The following is a 25,261-nucleotide window of genomic DNA, read 5'->3' as shown; positions in this document are numbered from 1 at the left end:
ACTTATATTCACACAAACAATTGGGAGAATTTCGCTGCTGTATTTGAACTCACTACATATTGACTGACATAATCTACACACAAGTGTATTATATCCACATGCCATAGCAGAGGTATGACTTTAGTGTGTGAGAGTGTATTATTGAAATTATTACCTCATCAGTGCGTTACAGACTGTATGCGTTTGTGGACAGAGTGAAACGGGAATTTGGGATTGATCTGACCATGTTAATGCTTCTTATAAGTGCGAGTCAAATGAACACAACAGTTGAATTAATCTTCCAGTGAGACTATGGTCCCATCATCATACACACACACTCAAGTTAATTGTTGCCAGATTAGAACCCCCTACCTATCGAGCTACACAATCTAGAGGACACAGTACTTAAAGCAAGCACCGTCACAGAAATCTGACTTCAATAGTGTGAAAACACACTTTATAGAGGATGACATCAGTGTGGTGTCACAGAGAAGATGATGTTGGCAGAAGGGTCTGACACTGATATGGATTCAGCCTGAAGTGTAAAAGTAATTCCAGAATACTATTTTATTGAGGGCAGACCTAACTATCCAGAGTGAAGTGGTCAGTTAAGCCACAAGTCACTGCATTTCACGAGTACATTAAACAATTTCCATTTAATGAAGTAATATAAACTATTAGCAATGACTATTTCTGTTCCAAATATATTCCTAATGCTCAATGCTGAAACAGGCATTTGTGTAGATGTTGGCAAAGTTTTAGCACATACGTAATTATACTTTGATGTGTTGAACTCAGACTGTGAAGTAACACTGTTTAGTGGTGTTCAGTGATGCTTCCTGCCAAATTTTGCTCAAATAAGAATCATAGAGGAAATATTGGAATTTCTATTATATGTAAAACAGATCTGTTTAATCTTAACATGTTGCACATATATGTTCCACATGTATTATACATTTCCATGTTAGCTCAAAAGCTTAATTCAAAAATGAAGTAGTGTGCTTGTCCTCCCCATTTGCATGATGGTACAATGTCAGCAGACAGGCTTACTGCTGAAGGAAGCAGTCAAAGACTTACATTTGGTTTGTCTTCTACAGAGCAAACAGGCTTAGTGGCAATGCCTGACTGTCAGCACTCTGGACAATACTCAGTGGTGAAAATCTATCTGTAGCACAAGGTTTAAGCTCACCAAGCTAAATTAAACAGCTGAGTTGAAACAAGGTTCAACTGCAGTATGCTGTTCATTTTCCGATGAAAGAATGAGATTGACAGTTGGATTCAGTAAACTCTATGTAGACTTCGCATGAAGCCTACATGGACTTTATGTGTTTGCGCTGTGAGCAACAGTGATTATACATTCATGCTGCACACCTCGCTTAAATGCAAAAAAGTATGGCTTTTTGGCTGGCAGCACTATTGCCAGCCAGGAAACCATGTAAAGCATACAAATAGGAAACTTGTATATCTTAGAGCAAACTAGCTCAGTGGCATTGCATGGAATGCCACAATGGTTATCAGGGTTTATCATATAGCAATGTATATGGTTCAGACACAGTACAGGATAGAGTATACAGTGCAGAGTATTGCAGAATTTCATTCCAGGCATTCTGTACAAACATTATGCAAATGATCTATAAGGGCAAATGGACTGCCATGTAAACTAAACAGAGAGGGGAAGTGTGTGTATTGAATACGGACACACTGATGAATTGTAGGAATGAACACAGGGAAAGAAGACAGATAAGACATCATAATGTACAGCAGATGAGGGCATGTAAATGGAAGGCAGTTGCAGCAGAAACACTAATCACATATTGACATGGTACAGTGTGGACTGCACAGTGAAAATGTATATTATGTGTCTGTCAGACAAAGTGACATAACAATGGATAAAATGTCTTTGTGATATAAGAATCCTGACATGAACAATAGAGAGGACATCTATCAGAAATGTTATATGCAGTTGGGGTTGGGTGCATATTGTGAAGCAGTACAAATTGATTTGACTGGATATGGCTCATGGACAACAATAAAAGAAGTATGCACAATCATGGACAATAACAGAATAATACCACCAGTAATCCTTTGTCTTTGACTCAACATATGTGATTCTGAGTGATCATAGATGGTTCTGCATGAACACACGTAAAACTATTGTGACATGTCAGCAATCTATGAGTGTAATCAAGCACACCATCCTGACACTGTAACAATTGCTGGAGGTGTTAGGAGGGACACTGTTATTCCTGTCTGTGACATTATGATCAATACAGGCTAGTTGACTGGTGTGCATGACACATATATATGGCGCAATCCACACTGTCACAAGTGTAACCAATGCCATCAATGCTGTCAAACAGCTATGTATGTACTGTGCGCATCACTGGAACAGGTATCACACATGCATCTGGTATAACACCTTATCCAGGGGATCCACACCATCAGATAGTAATGTTTATGCATCAGAAAGAATGCCTTGGTATGGCCAATAAGATGTTTGACAGCTTACTGTGGCAAAGGTGGTACACTTCAGTTACACATCACTGGAAGATGTGTAGGGAGGTACATGAAGAAGGGTGCATTGTACTCAGTTATTGATGTGATGAAGGCTGTGACCTATAGAGGCATTATGGCCTTTGATGTGGATGTCCTGCACATACTCAGTAGTTGTGTTTCATACAAGGAAGTAGTCACCACTGTGGCCACATGCTGATGGACATTCCACATACTATCGACCCCAGGACACAAGTCACATACCAATTGCTCTGCTTATAAGGTGTGATGTCTACATTATGCTTGGGGTGTGTATTTGTTTTCATAATGTATCAAATCCCCCATGTTTTTGTTTCATCGCATGTGTTGTCATGTTTGTGGCAGAAATCTTTGGTGTGTGTTGATACTGTCTGCATTATACTAATATAACAACTGAAGTCAATGACTGCCCACAATCTGCAGTCCGCCAGACAGTTGTTTGGATATAGGATGTGTATGTCATTCTTGATGTCTATGACTTACAAAATGGACAGGTAAGGGCTTATCAGACAGCCCTGATGTATGGACCTTACCACTGGACCCAAGACTTAGGTCACTTCACACATTTCAATGTATTTAGATGCCACATATATAATCCAATGTTTTACTCACTTGTTGATATAGGTGTTTATGGCCACATCTTACAGGGTTGAGTGAATACCTCAGTGTGGATCTTTGTCAAATACCTTGGCCTGTTCAAGTTCCACAGGATGATAATGTTGTCATCATGTATGCCCTTGGTGACCTCTTTGAGGACATCTAACAGGTGAAACAGACATGGATGTAGCATTAACAACTCACATATGTCTGTTTCATACAGCTGGTATATTACTTGTGTCCATTTAGAAAAGGCCCATGATTATATTTTGGCATACCTCACAGATTAGGAGAATCAGAATATGTCTATACATGCATGCAACATGTGCTGACCTCCACCCACTAAATCAGATGGATGCATGTTGATGTACACCTTTCTACAGGAACATAGTCCATCTGGAAGGTGTGTTGAAGTGTGTATCCAACTGTGTCAGGGAGATGTATATTCTGAGACATACAATAGGTGATCTGTGATGTTGTCACAGACCAGTGATTCTGTGTGATAGGCTTGGAAGGTAAGACAGTGCATACTCCATATTCTGGTCTGGCCTAGGGTTTGAACACAATCCCCCACTCAGGTATCACTGAGAAACTCTCCCAGCTGGGGATTAACCCTTATGTCATTAGATGGTGAACCAAATGGCTCACTGACAGAACACATACTGCAAAGGTTGGTGAATAAACCTCTACCAGTAGATCTGTCACCACTGGCGTACCCCAAGGACCTGTGCTGGGCCCTTTAATGTTTGGAATCTATTTCTCAACAGTCCAGGTTAATGTATATGGACTTTGGCTTACTAAGTATGCTGATTCTTGCATATTGGGTGCAATAGTCCACCAATGATGGTAACATGCCACAGGAGGGGCTAACACAGACAAATGATTAGTGCCAAAGCCACATGGTCTACAACTAAATGAAAAATGTGTCATTATTTTGGCCTACTTCAAAGTGGAATTCCCTGCTAATGTTAGAATTGACAGCAGTCTCCTATTTTAAAACCCAGTAGTGCAAGTCCTGGAACACACATAAACAGTAATCTTAACTTCAATCACCAAATGTTCACAGTGGTATAGAAAGGCTGCATCATGCACCTCATGTCAGACCATTGTGTCCAGATCAGAGGATGATATAACAGTACTGTACTTGAACCTCATCAGTGCAATAATAGAGTATAATGCTCCCTTTTGTCTGTACTTCACCAGACACCTGCAGCAACTGGAGAGACCACAGGGATTTCTCACCAAGAAAATACAGGGTCTACAAACTTTGCCATGATGTAGGTGGAAAGACTGAAAGCCCTGTCACTGTAATCTGTACCTTATAGGATGAGGTGACTTGTGCTTGGCCTACAGGCCAGTCTCTGACATTGCTCTGATTTGGAATACTACACATCTACAAATCAGCTATAGCTGATGGAATCATCAGAGTCTGTTGAGAGGAAGATGATAAGCACAGAGTCTCACATGCTGATGTAAAATGCTCTCTCTAATGTCAAACAAGTGCACAAATACACACACACACACACACACACACACACACACACACACACACACACACACACACACACACACACACACACACACACACACACACATGCACCAGTTGACTGCACTAAGAACAGAACCCCTATCTATCTAAGTACATCAACTACAGAACTCTGCATTTAAGGCAAGTGCCACAGCTCGAGTCTGACTTGGAGAGTCTCATACAACACTTTATAGATGATGACATCAGCAGTGTCTGGTGGGGACAAAACGATAATAGCAGTGTCCAACATGCTGATGTAAATTGCTCTCTGTAATGTCAAGCAAGTGCACAAACACACACACACATTCCAGTTGCCTGCAGTGAAAACAGAACACCTTCCTATATAAGGACACTGACTACAGAGTTCTGTATTTAATGCAAGTTCTAAAGCTTAAGTCTAACATGGAAAGTCTCAGACAACAATTTATAGGTGATGACATCAGCAGTGTCTGGTGGGCAGAAAATGGTAATAGCAGTGTTCCACATGCTGGTGTACAATGCTGTCTCTAACATCAAGCCAGTGCAAAAACACACCTACAGATGCATACACACACACACATACACACACACACACACACACACACACACACACACACACACACACACACACACACACACACACACACACACACACACTCACATGCACGCACCTACCAGTTGACTGCAGTAAGAACAGATTCCCTACCTAAGTACACAGGCTACAGAACTGATTACTTTACGCAAGCACCATGGCACAAGTCTGACCTGTTGTTCTTGACACATGGAAGCAGCAATTGACTACTGACTAGTAATGGGGTTCTGGTTTGTCTCAACCAAAGTCTCTGAGCAGGTGAACCAAGATGTTTATCATGAGGAATGTTTCTGAGATTCAAGAGATTCAGGAAAACATCACTATAATCTCTTTTTGACTTCTCTAGTAACTGTTTTGCATTTTGAACTGCATGTTCTGCAAAACCGTTTAACTGTAAATACTCTGGGCTACTCATGACATGAGTAAAGTCCCATTCTTCAGCAAATCTTTTCAACTGTCATCTTGTAAACTGCAAGCCATTGTCAAAAATAACTTTGTGTGGACTACTATGGACTGCAAAATTATGCTTCATCTTAGTAATGACAGTACTGGATGCTAGGTTAGGAAGTAGGTCAATCTTGAACCAACTGGAGTAAGAATCTACTAACACCAAATAATGTTGACCATTCTACTCAAAAATGTCAATGTCTACCATCAACCAAGGTAGTTCAGGAATCTGGTTTAGCTGAAGTTGTTCTTTCTGTTGATGTGATTTAGTACTATTACACACAGAACAAGATAAAAGTACTCTCTCAATGTTGTGTGACATAGAAGGCCAAAATACTAGACCTCTTGCCCTTTTATTTGCTAGAGTTGGTTCCTGGGTGACCACTATGCTAGATAGTAATGTAAAAGATTCATAGGTTCATAGGTTCATACTAGGCTATCTGCCCTAGGGCATTTATAAGCCTAGCCAGAGTGTGTTTGGCTTTCGCCACCCATTTTAAATGAATTTTGCTATGCCCATCTTGTTGCAAGGACTTTGGAACAATTACTTTCAGACCATTCATAATGGTACCTTTGTCAGCCAAAATCTCATCTCTGTATGGAAAATAAGGTTGCATTCTTGAGGTACACTAGATTGCTTTGATGGCCATCTTTGTTGAATAAAGTGGTTGAGCCTTTGTAAAACTGGATCTGTGGCTGTGTGATCTCTCATCTCATCAAGACATGTGGAAGAAATATTTCTCACTTCCATGCCTCCAAAATCTAGCTTCTCATTCTCATGCTGTTCAGTGGTGTTTCTGGGTGATCTGGACAATGTATCAGCAAGATAAAAAAGTTTGCTTTTCTTGTAGACAAGAGTGAAATTATAATTTTGAAATCTCAACATCATACATTGCAGTCTGGCTAGAGTTGAGTGAATAGGCTTTCTCAAAAAAGTGACTAGGGGTTGGTGGTTTGTTTTGATCTGGATAGGTCTACTATAAACATAATCATGGAACTTTGAACATGCAAACACAATTGCTAAAAGCTCTTTCTCAATATGAGCATACTGCATTTCAGTTGGGGTAAGAGTTATTGGTGCATAGGCAATGGGTTGACTCTCTTGTAAAATGACTGTACCTAGACTAAATCTCGAAGCATCACATGAAAGAGTGACTGGCTTCTGAACATCATAGTATCTGAGAGTAGGTGGACTAGCAATTCTCTGTTTCAGGATATCAAATGCTCTTTGTTGCTGTTCTAACCAAGACCAGGATACATCTTTACATGTCAGCTCTCTGAGCGGTGCTGAAAGTTGTCTCAAGTCTGGAATGAACTTGCCAAGATAGTTAACCATGCCAGAAAAACATTGCAGGGCTTGAAAATTGTTTGGTGCTGGCATCTCGAAAATGGATGTTTGCTTAGAAGGGTCTGGTCGTAGCCCTGAACTAGAAAATAAATGACCAACATAAGTAACTTCTTGTAGCCTGAATTTGCATTTCTGTGGATTGAGCTTACGATTCACTTGACATGCTTTTTCCAGAACTTTTCTGAGGTTGCTCAGCTTCACCATTACCTCCTACTAGTATGTCGTCAACTATAATAGCACAAGGATACTCATAAAAAAGTTGCTCCATTGCACATTAAAAGACTTCACTTGCAGAATTGATCCTAAATGGCATTCTCAAAAATATGTACCTGCCAAACGTGATACTGAAAGTAGTTAGCATTGATGATTACTTGTCAAGCTGAATTTCCCAAAATGGACTCTTTGCATCTAAGACAGAAAAAAACTGTGGCATTTGGCATCAGAGCTGCAACTTTTTTGACTGTGCTCATTGGATGATGAAGTCTTTAGTGCTTTGTTCAAATCTCATGGATTAATACATATTCTGATGTCATCTGAGCTTTTCCTATGAGCTACCACAATGGAAGATATCCATTCAGTAGGGATTGATGAACCTACTGGACAAATCACACCTTGTTGCACCATTTTATCTTGCTTGGCTTTGACTCTGTCCTGCATAACTGCTGGAAGTTTCTCATCTGGCATGATAACTGGACTGACATCTGGGTCTAACTTCATGGAGTACACAGCTGGAAGCTGCCATAGTTTTTCTTCGAAAAGATCAGCATAGGTAGAAAAAATATACTGGATGAAATTGGAGTAGTGGTCTTTTAAGCTAAGATGATGGACTTCCTTATTAAATGAAAGCAGTCCCATTTTAAAACTGTCCGTGAGCCCTAATAAAGACTGGGCATGCCTCTTGACCACATAAAAAAACACATCGTAACATACCACAGTAGAGTAACATGAAAGCAATACTGAGCCTTCAGTCTGAATTTCTTCATCACAATAAGCAACAAGCTTCGTACACTTTGCCAAATCAAGCTTTTCATCATGACGCACTCTAACAAATGTTTCTGCTGACATAACATTGCACTTGGGGAACCTGTGTCAACTTTGGGCTCTGTGGGTCTGCCATTTATCCCTACAATACAAAATAATTCATTCTTTGCCCTTAAATCTACTGTGTTGACTGTTTCATGAAGCACTAACACACCATCAACATAAAAAGTAGGTTTGCAGCTTTCTAATTGATCAACTCATTTCTTAAAATGTTCCTTTTTAATAAAAGAATGTGGGCCTTTTGATTTACAAAACTTCTTGAAATTATTACACTTATTGCATTTGTGCCTTTTCTGACCAAAAGCTAAATATTTCTCCCTTTTAGATTCATGATTTCCACCACAATTATGATAGTTGGCAATGAAACTAGGTAAGCACACACCTTCACCCTTATGCCTGTTTGTTGACTCACTTGTATGCTTTACTGAGACTGTGCAAACTCTGGAATTTGCTGGAATAGTCTGGGATTTACCAGTGAGTGCTGCAGGGGCTACAGTTGTTGCCATGTGCTTGGACCTGTTTCTTTTAACCACATGCTGCATACTATCAACATGAGCTCTAGAAGTTACTGGAAGCATGCATCTCTCATTTGTAAGCATCTTTGTGTGCTTTTCTGTGAGCTCATATATCTGACAGATCTCAATGGCTTTATTCAAAGTTAGATCACTGTCACAAAGCAAAATCTTCCTCACAGCATCATCTTTAATACCACACACGTCTGTCTTTTATCAACTCATCCCTTAAATCACCAAATCTGCACATTTTAGCTTTATTTTTCAAGTCAGTTATATATTCTGCAAAAGTTTCACCAGGCTTTTGATCCATTTTATAAGTGCCCTTCCATTGTAACATTTGTCTGGGGGTTACACATCTCTCTAAATTTACATTTTAAGCACTCAGGGTCTTCCCTTGATTCAGCCAGTACAACAATATAACAACGTTCCCCCTCTTCTGGAAAGATAGCAGGTGCATACACAAATGAACGTTCCCTTTCAATGGCTTCTGACCCAGCTAAATTAAATAGAATAAATGCCTTTGTACGATCATCTTTATCAGAAAATATTATATATGCAATATTATTGTCAAACACAAGTGCACTGCGTTTTCAAAATCCATCTGCCATGCCCACAAAGTATGCACAAATACACTGAAAATATGGCCCTTGTAACCATGTACAAACAAGCTGTTCTATGAGCTTGTAATAACATTGAAATGCACAATAAACTCTTTGAAATACTGTACTTTGTGAGATATGCTCTGAAATGGCTGTATTTTGTGAAATAGCTTTACTGCAATACTGCACAAACATGCAAACACCTTATACACTTCTGATAACTTGGATATCTTTGACTAATATAAAAATACATGTTTAATGAGAAAAGCATTAATTCCCCTTTATTTTATTTGCTTTATGCAATTCTGACTTTATTTCAAACATTTTCCATAGTAATTCAAATATTTTTATCAATATCAGACATATCGGTTTATTTGATTACTGTTGAGAGCGTTCTGTATGCTTCGTTTCATATTTTGCGAATAAGAAATTATTCAAGCAAGTTTTAGCATCTGAAATTCGTTTCTGACTTGTTCTGTGAATTGTATATGCATTAGGGATGATTCACACCTTTATTTTCCTCCAGTACCAACTGGGTGCCTCTCGGACTCAAGTATCGCTTCTGACACCATGCTGCTCGTTACTCTCTAACATAGACGACAAGCAGGCAGGGTAGTTTGTTTAGATGCTTTAATGCAGAGAAACACATCAAGATGGACAGCAGCATCATAAAATATAAACAAACTGACTAACAGACAGACCTTACATACATACAGGCTAACATCTCAACAGTTTACTATAAAATGGCAGTCAGGCTCACATGTGTTCAGTATTTGTACACTTGTGCAAGCCCTTGAATAGCTTCTTAAAGGTACATACAACATTTATCTACAAAAACATTTCCAGATGGAAGATGCTTTGTGCAGCTAAAGTGTGGCATTAATATATTCTGTAAAAGTTAGGAGTCCTGCTTATCTTGCTTTTGATATACGGTGGCCTTCATGAATTGATAACTGGATCTAATTCACCAATTTCTAAATGTACATATATTTATATAAATCCCCACTTACCTCTTTCACTAGCATCATCCACTAAGATTATCTCAGAAATCAAATGGTGTGGTGACCGATTAATAACGCTGTGGATTGTTCGTATCAGAGTACTCCAAGCTTCATTGTGAAAGACTATGACAATGCTGACTGTTGGAAGATCATCTTCATATACCTTTGTCTTACACCTGTGAAATAAAACAATCTATTCTGATATTTCTAGGAAAAGGACATAGTAAATATAATGTTGTCTTAATATTATCATATCACTATGAAATGCTAGCAGAACACACATGTCTGTGGAATTGCTGAAAGGCAACAGTTTGATATATTTATTTACTCTTTGTTGAATGATTTAGTCCCACTAAGCTAGTGTCCTCTCTAAATGGCAGACCCAAGGTGGGTATTCATACTGATTGGTGAAATGTTGCTAGGCCACCTAACTCTACTGTATCATTTTTTTTTTGATAAGAGTCATAAGATCTTTTACATTAACCTGAGCTATCACAAGTCATTCACTTCATTTTATCATCTACTCCAGGGAATAGCACACCCCTGATTTTGCACAGCAGTGTCAGTACTAGAAAAGTGACTCAAGTATCTGGTGTAGGAACAGAACACACATCCTTCTGACTTTCCAGGCCCAAAGGCAGTATCCTCCCTGTTGAGCCACTGGTAAATTTAGCAGCTGTATAGTTCAGACAACTATCTTCAAATATTTATTTCAGGGCTTTTCAACTTGAAGACCACATGCCATGTTTGACAAGACTCCTGGGAGACCCATTAACATCAACAAAGTATAGTTGTTTTATGCCTACATCCAAGTAAAAGAAATTTACTTCCTCTCAGTCAAGGAACAAACCTTTTTCAAGGAGCTATGCTCATTCATCACACACACATATTACCTGCAGATATAGAATGATATAATCAAAAGTCATTTTAAAGAGGTTTCTTGCCATAACTGTGCAAATCCAGTTAAAAGCATTTTGCATATAGAATAAACATGTTTCAGACCTAATTAAAATTCAAGGAAAGGAGAACCCCCAAATCTAATATTGCATGGGGAAGGGAACCCCATAAAAATTAATAGCAGGAATAGTCCAAACCAAGTGCATCAGAAGCTAGCAACTGAGGTGACAGTACAAAGCACTGTCATGTGTGCATCTTTGAGGATAGAGCTAGATTTTGATTGTCACTTTCTGAATTTGGGAGAAGAGCTTCTAATGAAAGGCTATGTTGCTAGCTTTTCAACTCATTCACTCCAATAGAGCTCAAGAAGTTTGCACTGTAACTTCCAATGGGTGGAGTCTAAGCCTTTTGACAGAATCAAATTATATCCTCATATTTCAAACAAATGTTCATATCTCTGGAACCACAAGGCGTTATGAAAGAAGTATAAATGCCAAACTCTTCAGCACAAACTATTTTTTATAGTGGTAGTATTCTTTAGGTTCTAGGTCTTAAAATGAATTTTATAAGTCACGGTAAACACAGTAACTATTAATTTATAATGTTTTGTAAACAACTTACAATATCTCAGCAACCACTCAAGTTACACACATACTGTCAGCAACACTTTATTCATCTAGCTGAGAGCTTTCATATGAAGTTAAGGATTTCTGTCTGTGTTAATTAGTTGTTGAGATATTTAGAAAACAATGTCAAAAATATATCTATATAAATTAATATCATAAAAATAACAGTTAATATTTATTTACCTGCACAAGACAGAGGTCAAATATTAATACATTTGAGTTTGCCGTTGTATAAGCTTTACAATGAAATAATTTAAGACCTTGTACATAGCATGGTTTAGGAATTATTGATAAAACTATGACCAAGCAATATTTGACACCTAGAGACGTTAGTAGGAAACTGCAGATACACCTAGAGGCATCACTCGGATGTAATGAATTGTATGTTTGCTAATTTTTACACTCATTCCCACATTTAGAATGCAGCATACTTAAACTGTACAATCAACCTATATCAAGTATCGAATACTTTAACATACAGCCTATTCATAGTCCTTTTACTTTCCCCTCCCTCACTTTGCACATCTTCTTTCTCATGCTTTCAATACCACTGACTTGACAGGCCCAACAACCTCTTGTAACTGACTGTACTCACGTTCTACCTCCCCTTCTAAAATTTATATACCACTTTAAAGTCTACTCTTTTACATTGGTTCTGACCTTACCCCTTTCATTGCTGTGGTATTTCCCCTTTCACCCATGCAGTCACGGACATTACTTCTAGCCAGTCCTCTCTTAACCACCCTTCTTCTCTATCATCCTTCCCAAAAGGCAAAATCCTAGTGTCTTCTTATCCTTCTACTGTAGACTTTTTCACACTCGATAACGACTTTTACCCACTGTCTTCTTACGTTCCTAAATTTACTCCACATTTGCAAGTAATCTGCATCTTTCTGTCCTCACTTCTGCCACTAACATCTCAATTTCCTTTAGCTTTTGTTTCTGTTTTTTTTTTTTTTTTTTTAAGTTTTGTTAAAGTAAAATACTGCCTGTGCAGTAACTGCATATGCCATTCACACATTTGCCTTTCAGCCCACTTCCTACATCCAGCTGACTTTCACACTTCTCTCACACTAATATAGTTATTTCCTAACCTTTCCTTCACTCCACACTTTAGTATTTGTACATATCACACATATCATCCCCTTCATCTGCCATAAAAGATACAGTAAACTTAACATTCTGCCAGATTTGGGTACATCTGCACAAAAACATGGCTAGGAAAATCATATGTGTGAAACTTCCTCTTCAGGACACTGTTACTTTGACTTTTAATGAGCTCCACCTACACAGGACCAGGAGAACAGCAAGGATCTGTTCCAAATGGGTACCCAGACACCTTAATCTGATCATAACACTTTAAAAGTTTTTGCATTCTTCAATGAGCATTACTATCCCTGTACAATATTTAGCTTACACTCTGTCTCAGTAGGCCTTGAGCATAAGGTTGAGGAACAAATGAGGTTGGGAACAAATCAATTTGTCCAGGAACATCTTTGGTGAGGGTTAGAGTGAGATAAGTGGGGGTGGGGTGGCACATTTGTTGGGGAAGGGGGTTAAGATTAAGGAAAAGTAATAGATTGGCTCAGACTTTGGGAAAGGATGAGTTAATTTGTTAAGGGGACTTTAGAGGAAGTGAGGTAGACATAGGGTGGGACTTAGGTTTCTTATAGAACTGTAACTGAGAAATGGAATCACATTTTGGCATGAATTGGCAAGATTGCAAGTTTACTTCCAAGATGTCCTGTATGTAATTTGGTAGGCCTTGGATGGTGGTGGTGTGCAAGAAAGAGGGTAATGGATGTAATTTTGTATTTATATATATATATATATATATATATATATATATATATATATATATATATATATATATGTATGTATATATAAAACTAATGAGTACATAGGTTTGTCACCCTCCTTGTGGAGCAGATAGTGGTGTTGTTTGGTGGGTGAATGTCACTGGCTCATCCTCAAATTAACTAGACTTAAACTACAATACTGGCTTTCAAATTTAAAGGGTGTATAAACTACGCAAAGTGCTGCTGAGAGCACATTGCACAGAAATGTTCTTGTTACTGTTAACCAGTGCCTGAATACAAGCAAATAAATATGTGGTAATTGATACCTCATGCAAACTGTTTTGCACTCAAAATGATCTGATCATTGTTTTTTATTTTTTTTTTTTTTGCTTTTTTTTTAAATACAGCTGTAGCTTAGCATAATATTCTTTGATGGTTGGGAATTTAGATGTGTTTGACCATGCCATTGCAACATGTTTTGCCTGCCTAGGGGTAAACTTGTTGACAGTTTTTTCTGTTGGGACAGTCGTTGATGAGGCAGTTTGGTTGCTCATGGCCCTGTGATGCTGGGCCATGCTGCAGCACATTTGGTGGTATGATGCTGGTGGTATCTATGAGCATTTTTGTCTGTGAGCACTTTTAATTGTTGTTGGGGGCATGGGAGTGCAGTGGAGGGATGGGGATTTTGTATGGATGATATCGCTTTGCTGATAGGTTTTTGAGCATGTTACTGTTGGATTCAGCTACTTATGATAATTTTGGTTGGATTGTATGTATTGCTGGTGAATTTCTTTGTGCAAGAGTCATTTTCGCCTCATGGGGGCAGGAGTCTGTTGGAGCGGTGTTATGTAGGCAGAGTGATTTCATTTCTTGGATGGGGGGCACTTCATCTGGGCTGCATTGTTGGTGGTGGTGGTGGTTTCATCCTGTGGCATTCTGGCAGCTGAGAGAGGTGTAGTGAGCTGCAAATACTTTTTCATGGACTGCAAGCTCCTTTAGGCAATGGCTGCATTCTGTGCATGCATGGTGGGGTTTGCAGCTGTTAGTTGGTGCAGCATGTTTGTGTTGATGGTTGAGGATGTCCACCTGCAGTGCTTGCATACTTGTACAGTTATCTGCAGAGTTTAACTGTCCACGTGTTGTAGAATGGCCCACTTTTACCTCATGCTTTAGGTCCATTTCTCATAAAATCTGTGTTTTTTTGGCAAATCACTGGGATGATCTGAGGATCAAAGACACTAAATAATGGCATACATTTGAGTTTCAGACTTCATATTCTTCAGAAAAAAATGCATGCTAACACAATTCTTGTTATTCTATCAATTTTCTCGGTTTATAAGGGATGGGTTGGTATAATGGTTCAGGTATTAACCTCACAAATACAAGGTACAGAGCTTGAGTCCACCTCATGCTAACTGACTTGGCATATAATGAATTTCAATATTTAAAATCAGTCCTGATTTGGACCTTTGTCCACCCATTTTGTCAGGCCTTGTCTGGGTTTCTTGGTCACTGGAAAGCAAAGGAGGATGAAATTCAAAAAAAGGGCAAACATTGCAGTATTCATACCTCATACCCTTCTGAAAGATTATGATAATTCAAAACTTGTTAGTCTGTCAACTTTTTAAGTTTGTAAGAGCAGTAAGTAAGGTGTTTAATTTTTTTTTTATGTGATGTGTCTGCTTTGTTGCAGATGGTGAATATGCAGAATTTACGGCAGATGTGCAAGGCCATTATAGCACAGTCAGAGGGCCTGTTCCAGGAGGTGCCTAATGCTGAGTCCTGGATGACAGATGATACAGATGAGTCCAGTCAAAAGAGACAACATCCAGTGCTGAAGACCAGGTTGGTGGCTTGTGGGAAGTGGGCAGGGCAGTTGAGAGATCTGGTTGCAGTGGATCTTTCAGCAACTGGAGGGGCTCAGGACAGAGCAACAGGTAATAATATCCTGTTAGGAGTCCCATTAAGTAGGGTAGGTTTGGTGTGTGCGGGGAATGATTGTGTGGTAGCTGGGATGAGGTCTGTCAGAGGTCAGGTAAAGCTGGAGGGTATATTGTGGATATGCAGTGGTGTCACAAGCTAGAACAGGGTGAAACATTCATGGGAAGGATAGCATTGCATCGTCTGTTGAGAGCTTGGGGTCATCTGTGGGTGGGATGGGATCAATTTTTGAAGTTGCATTGGCTTTTGGTCTATGGCGGGGCAATTGGTTAACTACACAGTCTTCAGGGCAAGGGACAGGGACAGTTTCCTGACCACTCACATTCCATCTTCAGTTAAGGAAAGGATTTGAAACGGGGAATATGTTGATGTCTTTGAATTAATTGATGCAGAAGGGGTGCAGTGACTGTTGGAATTGGAGTTGTTGAAATGCAAGGACCTTTTGGCAGCTTTGGCAGCATTGGGGAGGAGGAAAGTAGGTAGGGTGTGACCTAGGACATGGGATAATTGGGTGGTATGTTTGAAGGGTTCATCTATTACATGGCAGTTTGGGTGGTGAAGGATACTTCTTTGGCTTTGCCATTTTTGACTTACTTTCTTGTGATTTGGGAGGCTCAGTGTTTGTAGACAGGGACCGCTTGGTTATGGTATGACCAGAGGTTTCAGAAGCGGAAAGCGTTTGATCACTCCTTCCATTGGGAGGTTTGACATCCGGACATATGACTAGCTACTATGATAGATAGGTTTGGGGTGGTTAGTAGATGGGGAAAGGTAGGGGGAGAAGTGGGAGAGTATTTTGGGCTTTTAATGTGGGATGTTGCTCATGGTTAAGGGTGTAAGTTCTTGCATGCTTATTCAAAGTGTGCGTTGAGCTGTCCGGTGGTGTAGTGTGGTCAGCAAGAGATTAATTTGGTGACTCCAGGTTTGTTTTCAACTGATAGGATTGTTTTTTCTTCTTCTTTCCAGGAATTTCAGAATCTCTGAGGTAGGGGGAATTTTAAAAGGGTTATGCGGAGGGGTGCCCTTTAGGGGGGCAAGGGGACATCTGGAGGATGCATGTTCCCATTAAGTGGAAGTATTGTGATGTATGCTCCAGCAAGTTCCAGAATTTTCTCTTAAAGAAGAAATAGTTGAGAACTTTTCTTGGGGGGTGGTTCTGCTAAATCAAAAGTGGTGGAGGAATGGGTAGTCTGTAAGAATTTTTGATCTGTACAGGGAAAGGAGGATATATTGGAGGGTTTGGTAGAAAAGGAATGACAGACAGATAGGTTGCTGGGTCCTTTTGATAGCCTCCTGTTTGAGAGTTTTAAGGTTTTACCTCTGGGCTTGGTTACAAAGAAGGTGGCCAGTGGGTTCAGGCTGATTCACCATTTCTTCTACCCAGAAGGTAGTTCTGTTAATGATTTCATTTCAGTCGAATATGCCAAAGTCAATTATGTGTCTTTGGATGATGCTGTGAAGGTTATTTGAGGGTTTAAGGACCTATGGTTGGTGAAGGTGGACACTGAATCTGCCTTTCACCTTTTAACAATATGGGAGGAGGAGTGGCCATTATTAGGCATGGTAGTTGAGAACAAATTTTTACTTTGATAAACCTAAGCTAATGGGATGCTCAGTAGCCCTCACTACTTTTGAGAAATTTAGCCCTGTACTTCATTGGGTTTGGCAACAGTGGGTGGATACACAGAGGGTGGTGATGATTTCTTGATAGTAGGCAAGGGGTTTGAGGGAGCCTTTAAATGTTTACAAGAGTTTTTAGGGATGTGTGATGTGTTGAAGGTGTCATTTGCTAGGCAGAAGATGGAAAGCCCATCTAAGGCATTGCATTTCTTTGGTTTATTGGTAGTTGTAGAACGTGGGTTGTTTTGCTTACCGGCTGATAAGATAGCTCGATTGAAGAAGATTGAGTGAGGGGTGTTCAAGTATAAGGTGAGGATTAGGGAGGTTATGGAGCTTTTAGGGCTGCATAACCTCCCTAATCCTCACCTTATACTTGAACACCCCCCCCCCACTCAAGTATAAGGTGAGGATTAGGGAGGTTATGGAGCTTTTAGGGCTTCTGAATTTTGCATGTTGGGCAGTTCATCCAGGGCATATATTTTGTAGATCAGTAGCCTTTTTGTTAAAAGGAGGGAAGAACAAGCTTCATTGGGTCAAGATTAACAAGTTAGTATGGGCTGATTTGATACTTTGATTGTCATTTTTGGAGCAGAATATTGGTGTCTCTTTTTGACAGACAGATTGGGTTGGTCAAGAGCAACTGCAATTGTTCACAGATGCAGCTAGAGGTATTGGAATGGGTGCATTTTTTGGAGGTGAATGGTTTCTAGCTCATTGGCTGGTGGATGGAAGGATGAGTGGAAAAGGGATGTAGCCTTTTTGTTTTTAATGCCAATCTGGGTTGTGTCTGTAGTTTGGCAGGAGTGGTTCAGGGAAAAGAGGGTAATTTTTAATTCAGATAATATGGTGATAGTGCGAGTTTTGCAAGCAAAGACTGTGAGATCTGAATTGTTGTTTTTGGTTTTACGTAAGTTAATTTTGCATAGTTTGTTAATACATTTTTTGTTCACAGGTGTGCATGTGGTAGGAGTTAGAAATGAGATTTTTGACACTTTGTCTCTATTTCAGTTTTCCAGATTCCAACAGTTGGCCCCAAGGACAGAGGAGATGCCGATGGTGTTGCCAGATGAGGTGTGGAATCTTGGGTTGAAGTAACTAGGATGTTAGTACAGCAATCTTGGGTGGCATCAACCAGGAGAGCATATTGTAGGGTGTTATGTGATTTTAATAGAGTTATTTTGCAGTTGCCTGAGGATGAAGGGGTTTGGCCAGAGGAACTATTATTGCAATACTTGGCTCAGGCTAGGGGTCAGAGTAAGGGGGTACATTCAGTTAGAGTGGACTTGGCAGTGATTAGTATATTTGCGCATGTCGCTGGGCTGCATGATTTTACAAAGTCCTGGATGGTGAGACACATGTTGAGAGGATGGAGTAGAGTGATTTGACTGAATATGGATATGTGTTGGCCATTAACAATACAGATTTTGAAAGTTTTGTTGAAAGGTTTACCTTTAGTGGTAGGTGAGTCAGTGGATTATGTTTTCTGGATGTTTTTGGGGCATTTGGGAGTCAGAGCTGTTAGGGACATTAGTTTGGGAAGATATTATGTTTTTTCCAGGGTCAGTGCACATTTGGTTATGAAGGTCTAAAATAGATCAGTTAGGGAAGGGCATGCAGATATTTCGTAGGAAATATAGGGGTGAGGGGCTTTGTCCAGTGAGTTGGCCTGCAGAATTGATGTGAACTCATGTGGGGAGCCCTCACAATTTGGTTTCTCGGTTGAGAGGGGGTAAGATGTATGGGTTTTCCAGGTGAGAGGTTCTCCTCTCATTATTTTTGTATTGGCAGGGCTTTGGACTTGGCAAGGGAAGGCAGATCTTTTGAAGTCATAGGTGGTCTTCCAATGCCTTTTTGTCTTATATTAGGTAATGGATTCCACTGATTATTAATATGTGTGTGTTTTTTTTGTCTTTCAGGAAAGGAGACTGTCATCTTAGGCCATTCATATATCCATTAGGTTGTGAAGAGGGCAGAATTAAGATGGATGGAAAGGATTTGGGTTTGCATCGATTGGGGTGGACAGTTAGTTGGCATGGGATTAGAGGTCTTAGGTGGACTCAGTTTTTGGATGAAATTGAAGTGATTCAGTTACAGATGGAGATTCCTTGAATACTGATGATACACTCGGCTGGTAATGATTTGGAAATAATTCCCAAGAAGCAGTTGGTGGATAAGATAAGGGAGGATCTGTTTATGTTGCAGGTATTATATTCAGGTATGTGCATTGTATGGTCAGAGATAGCACCGTGTTTGTGTTGGAGAAGATAGCACCATGTCTGTGTTGGAGAAATACTGCTAGTTTTAGGGCTTTGGACCACACACAGAGGTTTATTAAATATAGGCAGGCATGGCAGTTGGGGGCATTTGGTATGTATATGACAGACCATAGGTATTTTGATTACAGGAACCCATTTTGGTTTAGATCCGATGGGGTGCACTTGAATGGGTTTGATTTACATTTGTTTAATGTACATTTAAATTTATTTTTAGAAGATTTGGTGAAAGTTGTTTTGTAACAGAGGGGGAACAGCCTGTGGTCAGGGTGGATAGTGGAGATGGGGGGCAGGCTTGTTCTTCTTCTGTTCCCCCTCTTGGTTTTGGGTGTTGATGCAATGAGTTTTGGGAATGAAAGTGAGCTGTAGGACCTGCGTGACTGATAAGAATAAGTGAATGGAGGTATTGATGCTGCTTATTCGGAAAGGGTGAGAGGGTACACTGCCTTGATGTATGTTATAATGATTTTCATATGTAGTTACAAGTTTATTCCTGTTACAATTAATATTTGAAATGTAATAAAGTTGTCTGTGAAATTAATAAATGTCATCAAATGTTAGTTGGTGTCACTGTGTATTGCTGAAGGTGACCAGGACAAATCTCATTATTTTTGACTAAATACTGCTTTAGTGGCTTTTCTAGGTTTTGAATGAATGCAAAATGTTACACAGATTTTTTTCCCACTGCAGTTTGACATTTAAAAAGTTACTAACTAAAAGTATCATTGACACAGAAGAAGAAATCTCAGGTCAATTAGCTAAAAGTCATTAAAAAAAGGTAACATGTCTGCCTTTACTGCTCATGAAGGAATTTCTTTCCTCATGTAGTAACCCAGCTTTGGTTACTGTGGATATTCAACTCATTATTTTATTTCTTCATGCAATAACCCAACTATAGTTAAATCGGACTGCCCTGATCAGCCACAAAACCTGGCTGAAGTAAATCATATCATCAAGCTCCACTCATACTTCCTCAATAAAGGTTTCAAAATACCTGTAATTCAGTAAAATACATGTAATTCAGGCTCTTTATTCCTATGAAGTTGTTACTTTCAGAGACCTTTTTCATTACCCCCTTCATTTCAAGGATTTTGGTATATAAGTTAATTTGATGAATTCTCGAGGAACTGTTGTGGTCAAATAAACTTAAAATTCCATTTTTCACTGTCATAAAGGGGGCACCTCAAAGTTTTTTTTTTTCTTCAGCAGCCATGCTAGTTTTTCTGAAAGGTGTCCTGTCTGGTTGGATTGTCCCTCATTGCACTAACATCAAGTAGCTCTTTCATTTCACAATTAGAAATAATATTGCACTTATACAGCGAACAATGGCCACATTGCAATCCTATCAGCAGCAGTGTCTTTCCTGAGTGGCAAGCTGAGAAACTTACAGGCTTCAGTAGCTTTGTATAGATTACCTTTGATGCATGGTGACAGGTCCTTCTCTTGTTTTCAAGTAGTCTGAAAAAGGGTGTGTTTCATAACTATCTTTTACAAAATTCTATTTAAAAATTACTATTTTTGTCCATAGATTATCTATTTGTTTTTTTGTTTATTTGATTGCATGCATTTACTGGGAAAACCTAACTGGACACACAACCCCTTTTCAGTGAAATCCCAGGAAGAAAAGTTCTATTGACTAAATACAAAACAGACAGACATGCAACAAGATTAAATAGTAAAATCTCCAGATGAATTAATATGGAACATCAATACTTTATAGTAAGTTCCTGACAGCTGAAAGCAAAACAGTTCAATATGTCAAAAAGAGAATATTACTAAATAACATAAAAACAGATAAGTATAAACAAATGTTCCTATTTTAGTGTGCAGTAGTACAGTCAATACAGTGTAATATACCCCAGCATAGTTATGTAGAAAAATGTGTGGCAAATATCCATGATGAGGTTGTGAGAGAAATAAATATTACTTATATCTGTCATGATCATAGCATAGAGTATCAGAGCTGTAGTGCGTAAGGACAAGGACATGTCTCAGACTCAGATAACTTGTTAGTTTATGTTTGAATGTGTACGGATTCTCTGTAAGTCTTAGTAGAAGGATGGCAGAATTCCAGATTTTGGCTCTGTAACTGAAGTACACAGCATCACCTGCCATACTGACATTTTTGGGTGATGAGAATATTTGTCTTTTGACTGTAAGGCCTTACTACAGTAATAGTGTTAAAGGATATTTTATAGAGTAGGACACTTCTTGGGTTTGTGTATAGATTATGAGCTGAAAGTAACTGAGACAAAGTGAGGGTGTGGGCTAGTTCTAATGAGTTTAAGTGGTTGAGGACTATGCAATGATATCATCTTTGATGTCCACTGGCTGCATATATTAATATTTCGTTATAGTGATGCTCTAGCTTAGCTTTCTGTGAGGACTGCAGGTTAATAAATATTAAAGAGACATACAGGGGGGCTGGAAGCATATTGGCAGATGATATTTTTTCCAACTAGTCTCTGTGTGGTAACGTGTAGATCTGTATAGCAAGCAAAGGTATTTTTATTCTCAATTTTTTTTTTTTTTTCAAATACATTTGAATGAATTACATAGTATTTATACAAGGTCTATATTATATGCTCGAAGTTTAAAAACTTCGACTCTCATATGATCGATACCATATAAGCAAAGTTTAAAACTTTTAACAAATATTAAAAAATTAGAAGTTTTAAAATTTTGATTCTCATATGATCGATACCATATGAGCAAAATTTTAAAACTTTGAACAAATAATAAGAAATTAAAAAAAACTTACCTGAATGCTCCGGGTAGGGGGGGCAGACACCCCCTGCACCCCCCACACTTCCCACTATTTAAATATGCCAACTCCGAGATCTCACTACATTAAAGTAAAGAGAAATATTCCATATGGCAATCTCCGTTGAAACTTGCGAGCTTTCAAAAGTTTGCTCATATGGTGTTCACCATATGAGGCTCAAACTTTTGAATGTTCGTGATTTCTAACAGAACCCTTTATACATAACATCTTAAATAACTATGTACACTATTTACATTAGCCTGACACTATAACAGATCTTAATGTATACAGCTACTTTATAAGTATGTCCAATCCATTATCAGAGTGTTTGATCAATTATTGTATAGTGTCAATCAACTATAAGACTTTTCCCCAAAGGTTGTTGATAAATGGCTTTGGATAAATTCTTAGTTCTTTAATTTTAATTTCCAATAATGCTGTGATCTTCAGTAGGTTGTAGAAGTCTTCCAAAGTTGGTATTGTGTTTGTATTCCATCTTCTTGATATACACTTCCTTGAAATTGCAAGTATAGTCCATACTAGATACATGTTTGACCTATTCAAATGAGGACCTTCATTCACTTTTAATAATACAAAAGCTTTAGTTAAATAAAATGATTCATTAAATAAAGCTTGTAAAAAGTTATTAATACCATTCCAAAATGGCTTAATTTTAACACAATCAAAGAAAATGTGGTTCCAGTCTGCATTGTGTACTTGCTCACATCTCCAACATATTCCTTTTATGGAAGAACTAATTTTACTGATTCTATCTGGGGTTTGGAATGCTCTGTGCAAGCATTTCCGATTAAAAACTTTCCAGTATTGTGTAAAGAATGTATATTTTAACTTTAATAAGATATTGGTTTTAATATCTTCAGTTAACTGTATTGAGTGTCTTTTTGTTATATATTTCCAATATGAGGTATTAGGTGTTGTTTTATAGCTTATCAATATTTTGTAAAATTTTGAAATACTGTTTCCCATGTCAAATTCATTATATATGATTTCATATATGTATTTCATAAATGTAGGTATTTCTTTAAATAAAGAATTGTTAATTATTCTACTTAAATCTTGCGAATATGACAGAATACTCTGTAAAGTTAGCCAGTCCTGTTGTGGAACTATGTATGTTGTTTTTATTACTTGCATATCTAAAACTTTTAGTTCTTTGATTGGAGCCAACAAACAAATCTTTTCTGTTCCCAGGAATTAATAATTTCTCTATATATTTTATGTGGAAAGTTCTTTGTGAATATAAATGGTGTTAAAAGATCAAACCAGATTTTTAAATCTATATTTGCATTAATAATTTCCCTAAATGATTCCATGTAATAATTAAGCATACGAGTTTTAGTGGGTTTAGTTATATTATACTGCATACTAATACATATGTGCCATGTAAATTGTTTTTATCTATCTGATTTTTTTTTGTAAATCAAATTCATTTATTGATATTACAGTTAGTAATTCTTTCCAATTTGCAGAGTAATTTGGACTTATCCAATCTGAGATTGTTTTAGATACTGATGCTTTTATATATGTTTCTATATCAGAAAAGTTTAATCCTCCCTGTATCCATGGTCTGATATGATGTATTAAAGCTATTCTGTTTCTTTTGGGAAACCATAAAAATTTTATTAGGCATGAATTTATTTCTTTAAGTATATTCCTTTCTGGTAATAGTTGTATTGCCAAGGCTATATATAGGATCTTGGGCAGTAAAACCATTTTTATTAACTATAATCTATCTTCAAATGTTAATATTATTTTGTTCCATTTTTCCACAAAGATTTTAATTGTATTGATGATATTATTGTAGTTTTTTAGACTAATTCATTATTATCCTTGCATAACTCAATTCCTAGCTATTTTAAGGTAGATTCTTGTTTCCCTATGATGTGATCCCCCTTAGTCTGCAGTTCTTTTTTTTATTTAAAAATAAAAAAAATTTATTTTGATTTATTGAAATGGAGTCCTAAATTCATGTGAAATTTGTCAATTAATATATCTATTTCTTCTGTCTCTTTTGTATTAGATAACATGAGTAATACGTCATCAGCAAGTAGCATTACTTTAGAATTGTATTGTTTATAACATCTATTCTGTTGATTTTTATATTGTTATGAACTGAATCTGCAAATATTTCAAATCCCAGAGCAAACCGAAATGGTGACATGGGACATCCTTACTTGACATACGCTAAATTATTTGTATATATATTCTTTAGGAGATGAACAAAGGATGCAGGAAATTCAAATAGCATTAGAATTTTGAATAAATAGTCCCAATTTAGGGAATCAAAGGTTTTTTTCTATATCTAAGCAAATTATGAGTGTTTATTTTCTTTATTAACATAATCTATAAGAGAAATTATCCTTTTAATATTATCATGTGTGTGTGTCTATGATATATAAATCCAGTTTGATCATTATTTATTGTTTTAGATAGTGGTATTTTCATTCTGTTAGTTAATATTGACATAAATATCTTATAGTCATTATTTAATAATGATATAGGTCTATATGAGGTACAGAAATTTGGGGGTTTGTTTTCCTTTAGGATTGGTGTGATTAAGGAATATCTCCAAGAGGGTGGTATTAAAGCTTGTGGCTGAATTTCTAATAGAGCTTTATGGAAGAGGGATGGTATCTTTGAAGGAAAAAGTTTATATATTTCCATAATTATGCCATCTATACCTGGAGCTTTATTATTTTTACCCTCTTTTATTGTATCTGTAATTTCTTTGTAGGATATGGGTACTTGCAGATCTAGTATTAATTTTCCTGATATATTTTTATATTAGAACATTTTTCATCTAGATAATTGATCAATATGTATATTTTCTTTTTGGAAATGTTCCATATAGTGATTTCTATAGGCATCAAGAATGTCACCTATATCCGAGACATTTTTTCCCTTTCTTTTCATGGAAGGTACTTTTAATGTTATTAGCTTTTAATTGTATTTTTAATTCTTGTGGATAAATTATGTAGATATTTGGGAAAAGTGGCCAAGGTATTAATTTTTAGTTTTTTTTCTAAAGCTAAACTAGTTTTATGTATTATAATTTCATTGTATTTGTTGTTTAATACTTCTACTCTGTTTTTCATCTCCAAATCATTTTGATTTTTTCAGCTTTTACCGACAAAAGTTTGGATTGTAGATCTAAATATTCAG

The 25,261-nt window shown here is 37.6% G+C and overlaps 1 protein-coding gene across 1 annotated transcript in view; it reads right to left on the bottom strand.

The window, feature by feature from the left end:
- GALNT13 (polypeptide N-acetylgalactosaminyltransferase 13) overlaps positions 1–25,261 on the bottom strand; it is a 1,383,758-nt gene that overhangs the window by 1,303,767 nt on the left and 54,730 nt on the right. The window contains exon 2 of the mRNA XM_044074835.1: positions 10,168–10,334. Within this exon, the coding sequence (XP_043930770.1) occupies positions 10,168–10,334 (167 nt within the window). The remainder of the gene's footprint in view (positions 1–10,167; positions 10,335–25,261) is intronic.

The sequence above is a fragment of the Protopterus annectens genome, chromosome 6.part0 (genome assembly GCF_019279795.1).
Source record: "Protopterus annectens isolate FY-2018-M chromosome 6.part0, PAN1.0, whole genome shotgun sequence".
NCBI classification, from domain to species: domain Eukaryota; kingdom Metazoa; phylum Chordata; order Ceratodontiformes; family Protopteridae; genus Protopterus; species Protopterus annectens.
Note: the sequence above shows the minus strand (reverse complement) of the source record. Positions and strands in the feature narration are given on the sequence as shown.